The sequence below is a fragment of the Apteryx rowi genome, unplaced genomic scaffold (genome assembly GCF_003343035.1).
Source record: "Apteryx rowi isolate R43461 unplaced genomic scaffold, aptRow1 scaffold_826, whole genome shotgun sequence".
Classification (NCBI taxonomy): domain Eukaryota; kingdom Metazoa; phylum Chordata; class Aves; order Apterygiformes; family Apterygidae; genus Apteryx; species Apteryx rowi.
In genome coordinates, this window is record NW_020451123.1 from 103,398 (window position 1) to 109,116 (window position 5,719).

A 5,719-nucleotide genomic window follows, 5' to 3' on the forward strand; every position below is an offset into this window, starting at 1 on the left:
CAGTGGGTAATAGTCCGAAGAATGGACGAGCCTAGGCAGTCTTTGCATGACATCTCTCACACAAGCCCCCGGCAGGCCACAAACCTCTCTAGACAAGAGGTCAGGTCGGCAGATATCATGACATAAATAAAAGGTCTCCATTTTGTATACTGTAAACATCTGCTATAACTTTGTGATGAAATTCTTTCATTTATATCTTTCTGAATATGCCATAATTTTACTGAAACTTTTGCTGAAACTGTTTGGAACTCTGCATTTGAATTCACCATGTCCACACAAGAATGTATGAAAAATGGGTCACATTTCAATTATCATAGACCTTGAACAGTCCCTTCAGTAACATGTGCACAGAGCCACAGTTCTGTTATAATAGTTTCTGACAACTAAGTTGTTGTAGTCATAGCTTTCTTTATGTACAATATCTATTCTAATATCTGCAGTACGTGCTTGCTATTTAGCTAAAGAAAACATTCATATATATGCAATACGTACCTATAATAAGTATTTCTATGCCTTTGGCATGTACTTCCTTACTATCTTTAAGCTATCGTGGCTTGCATATGATCCTCTGAGCAAGATATTTTGTATGTGGGTGTACACTTATATGCATGTATGTACATATATGGATTATATAGATCTGCAAACCACTACCAGTTAGGTCCTGTGCAGGTAGAGTCTGCCAAATACAGTCAGTTTGTACTGGCTTGCCCATATCAGAATTACCCAACATTCTTCAGACTGATACAAGACCCCTGAAATAGTTGACAGTTTCTATCTCACTTGTCAAGTCTGTGTTTTTATGACATTTTATTTCTAGGCCTGCCTACTCACTGCTCTTTCTCTCCTCTAATTGCCTGATGTGCTCCGTCTCTGCCCACTCACCGTGCACACAAGTTCCCTCTACACCCAAAGGCTGCCCTGTGAGAAAGTCATGCTGGAGCACAGAGGACCTTATCAGCCATCCTTCAGCAAGCACAGGTAGGCGAGAAAGCACGGCCTGATCCCTTTCACATCTTGTCCACATTATGCAGCTGCCACAAATAACCACACCTTGAACACAAACAGATTATTAAAAAAAATCCTGGGCACTAGCAGAACAGGGGGATGAATAATAATCTTTTAAAAATACAACTACACTTGTGCCAACAAAGGAGAGAGCAGGCAGCCAAGGCTGGGGGAGGAAGCTGTTTCTTTGTAAGGCAATTGTTACTGTCGCGTGAAGGGAGGAAAAGGGGTAATCAACATTTGCCTGCCAGAGCCCTCCTCAAAAGGACTTTCACTGAGTCAGATTCGCAAAGTTGATCAAAATAAACAATTTATTAAAGCAACAGATCAACAGGTTCAGGATTGCCGGTGATAAACGCACTTACTGCAACAAATTCTACTTTTTCTGAGTTCAAACTGATAATTAAGCGCTTTCAGCAACGGTATTTTTCCCGGGGTAACGTCCAACATTGGCGGAGGCGCAAACCTTACCAAGAAGGCGTCCCTGTTTGGGGAGGAGAGAGGTCCAGGCCCTTTGGCCCGGCCGTAGGTTGGTGTTCTTGTCCTCAAAATGGAGGATCGTTTATGTACTGAATTTATACTCTTGGCAAGGTGGGGCTGAGTCAAACACTGTGGGATGATTGGTCCTTGTTGAGCTCAGCAGAGGGTGTCAGTGGCTGCTGGCCTTTTTTGTTTTTTGCCCTTAGCAACAACACCAGGCTGCAAGACTCCCGCCTCGCCCCAGGTATCGTTTTGGGTGGAGCAAAGTCGAGTGGTGGGACCTCTGCCTCGCCCTGGGCGTTGCCTCACCCCTCACCAACATGGGCATCAGACCGCAAATCACCCTGTATCCACTGTTTTCCCCACAGCAGGGAGGATCACAGATAATCACAGACCATTATCCCACAGCAATGCACAATTTTATGCACATTTAAAGTGACTGTGAACAATGACCCATGCGTCCAAAGATATCTTGCTGGGTATACTTTGTAACTTAGCTGAATCTTCTTTTTTGTCCTTGAGGAGATTTTCTACCTGTCTGCAATATATTTGTCCACCATGTTCTTCTGATTTTTGCTTTTTTTTCGAGAATATATACGTTTTGGTTCTTACTAAAACTAGAAACATTATTCTGAAACACATTTTTTGGTACTTTCTGTTCCCCAGAAAGTATGAATTTAGAAAACTATGTGAATGTCAGTTTCATTCTAAATGTAGTCTCTATCAGCTGATACTTTTTTACACCCCATTTCTCCTTTATCATTTTGTTTAATTTTGATTAGAAGTACAAATCTAACAAAAAAAAATCTGTTAAAAAAAACTTCAGATGTGGAAAATTTTAAAGCCTTTGTAAAATTTAACACCTCTAGTTTTTCTATAATGTGTCATCATTATAATATAAGAATATTTTAAAAATTGTAAAATAGTTCATCTTTAACTTACCTCTTTAAGTTTTCCTTATCTGCAGACCAGATTAATTCAATTTCTTTAATAACCCCATGTCTTTAGTTGAACTAAATAATGCCTGCAATTCAAACAGATATTTCATTAAACAAAAGATAAACTCCTAATTTCAGCTATTACATTTGCCATAAGTTCTTATGCACAATTACATATGGATGTATTTATTCTTTTTCTTTTACTGCTTTTTGAAGAGTTTAGTTGACATTTTGTTTCTTCTTTTTTGGAAAAAAATACTATTTTGTTTTTTAAAAAATAAACTTTTCAAATGTATTTATTATTCCATTGATTTTCTGTTTTGACAATTGATAGCTGATTAGATCTTTCTAGATAAGTAATTATAGGTTTTAGGTGACTTGTTTGGTTCCTCTATTTCCTTCTAACTAGAACTCCTAAAGCAGCTCAATTTATATCTCACTAAACGTACTTATTAATCTTAAAAAAAATTGAGAACCAGTTGTTTTAAATTCCAGTGTTATTAAACCTGCAAGAGCCAATATAACTGTTTAGAAGGAACTTTTCCATTAAAATGTACTTGCAAGCTTTACTGATAAGGGGCAATTCATTTACCTTATTAATGCTTGATTTTTTTTCTGGGGCTTATTTTTACATTCAGGGCAGAAGTTTTGCCTAGGTCTTTATCCTTTAAGTATTCCAGCTGAGATATTTCAGTCTTCCCATCTTAATTACATCCAACAAACTCTTCAGAAGATTTAAACAAAAGTTTCTTTGATGTCCTGTTTTTTTACAGCTTGTCCAAATTTATTTGTGAATGCAGCTAATTTATCCTTGACGATTTTTGCATTAACTCCATTGCTGTTCTTTGACTTGCTTATTTTCCTCAGATTTATGTGCTTAGGCATCATCCCTGGGGAACTACCATTTACTAATACTGCTTTCAATCCTCACTCTAGTGATGATCACAGAAAGCCTTCCTAGTTGCTTTGCCATAATGGCATTATTCTAACTGAAAGCTGACTATGCGGGAAGGTAAGGACACTTCTGTTGCTTTCATATGCTATGACCTTTCCTACCTCTGTCAAAGCAAGCTGATGTTCTTCTTTGAAGACCTTCCCTCCTTTTTTAGATTTATCTGAAAGGTAGCTATGCTGGTTATCTTCTGCATTCTTGGCTGATCTTTTCCTGACTATTGCTGATTGCAGAATGCCTCCTTCAGTCTTTTCACGAAGATATTATATAAGTTCCTTTGTTCCCAGCTTCACATTTTTTCTCTCTAAACCATTTTAATTATACAATCATATTCTTGATTTCCTTCTATATTGTTCTAATACTTAAAAATAACCCCTGCAGCAGAACCGTCCTGTTTTCTTTTTCACTGGTCTTAATTAAAACTGTCCTGAATTTTGCTCTTTGCATGTTCTGCATCTCCCCCAATCATTTCTTTTGGGAGTCCATGGGCAACTCCTTTTTTTCTTTGATTTACTCACAAAAAGGCCTTATTTGCTTATTATTTCTTTCATCCTATTCTAACTAGTTCGCAACCCTACACAAAGGGAAAAAACCAAGACTGTTCCAGATAAACAAACGTAAAGCAGCAGCATATAGCAGAAATGTTGGCCTTATCTTAAAGGTTTCCCACTCCACTAGTCAGAAACTAGGGTTCCCCAGCTATAAACTCAATATCAACAATGTCGGTCAGGCTTCCTTTATGCAGAAAGAATGGCAAGCAGCAAGACAACATAATCACTGGACATGCAATTACTAGTGCCACCTAACCGTCCAGGTCCAAAGCTTGCTAGACCTGGCTTCCTTTATATAAAATGTATGTTCTAATGTCCAGCATATTACTAATTGGCTGTATATTTACACATACATCCTTAGTATTATGCTTAAATTATTCTGGCTTTTAAATATACTTTCAAATTCAATTTTATGTTTATATATGGTTATCCATGCTAGATAACTGTATAGATGAATAAGAGATAATTAAATTATATCTATACACATCACACACACACACACACTTATGTCCAAATCTACTTAAACTACGTGATATATGCTACTTTGCCAGCAACAGGATCACTCATGATTATTCAGCATCCTTCTGTCCAGAGCAAGGTCTCTACTGTAGTTGACAGCCTCTGTGTTAGTTGTCACATGTAATTTTTATTAGCATCTAGGCTTGGGCCTACACTAGGCAAAGTCAGAAATAGCTCTTAGCTGGCATTCCCCATTTTAATCTGTACGGTATGGCCCTGTCTGGTAGTGACCAGATTTTTTCCACATCCTTAGTATCAAAGTTGTTTGCATTCATCACTCCGCAATGCTGGTGAGCACCACCTGGCATTGCTGACCAGGCTTAGTCCCTGTCTGGGAATGACCAGAGTCCTTTGCTGGGTTGTCTTGATAGGCCTCCAAAACCAAGTGATAGTGCAGTAAAAAATATCTGTAAAATTCACAGAGCAAATGACAGCTCAAAACTAGTGTTTAAGCTCCCTGATGATTTTGAGAGATAAAATGCATCAATTACGTGCCAGGTGACATCTCCTTTGAGCTGTTTTTTTGACACAAATTCTGATGTGATCTCATGGCCTCAGGATCCTAAATTTAGACAGATAGACCTGAATCCTGTGAAGGAGGGAAGTGGGAGAAAAGCATGGATGTTTTCTTCAACTTAAAATAAATTAGAAAGTTTAGACCAAATGCCACATTTTTTTTCCCCACAGTTCTATCAAGTCATGAAATGGACTGTCCGTTATCCCGGTAACAAATTGGGGGGGGGGGSGGGGTATTTGCTTTTGTATTTCTAACTACGAGGTCACACTGTGCAAATTTTTTTTTTCAACCAAGAACACTGTTTTCTTCGATGAAAGAGGAGCTTGTCATTAAATCCCACGGCTGCTGTTTATTTTGAGAGCACGCGCTGTTCCGACGGCAGCAGGACTGATGCAGCCCGGTGCGCTARGAACTCGCTTCCTGCAGCCCGAAGCTCCTGCATCGCCCGCCCCAAACCGCTGCCGGCAGGGTTGCACCGCCTGCCCCGCGGGCTGGCTGCCGGCGCGGCGCGGTGGGGCGGGCCGCCGGGAGGGAGGAGCCGGCGGCGGAGCAGGGCGCGCTTCCTGGAGGAGGGGGGGGCGGGTTGGCACTGGCTCAGTTGTGCGCCTTGTGCAGGTTTGGGAAAACTTTGCGAAGTTCGCCCGGGGCGTACTTCTCCGCGTCCGCAGCTGCCCGCGGGGATGGGCGGCCGCGTGGGGCGCGGCGTGTGCTGGGGCAAGCGGGGCCGCGGCCCCTGTGGCGGGGGCGCGCTGCTGGC

General features: G+C 40.7%; 1 protein-coding gene across 1 annotated transcript in view; it reads left to right on the forward strand.

Moving 5' to 3' along the window:
- Positions 1-5,642: 5,642 nt before the first annotated feature.
- GALNT12 (polypeptide N-acetylgalactosaminyltransferase 12) overlaps positions 5,643-5,719 on the forward strand; it is a 49,094-nt gene continuing 49,017 nt past the window's right edge. The window contains 1 exon segment of the mRNA XM_026089665.1: positions 5,643-5,719. This exon segment is cut by the window's right edge and continues 62 nt beyond it. Coding sequence (XP_025945450.1) covers positions 5,643-5,719 — 77 coding nt within the window.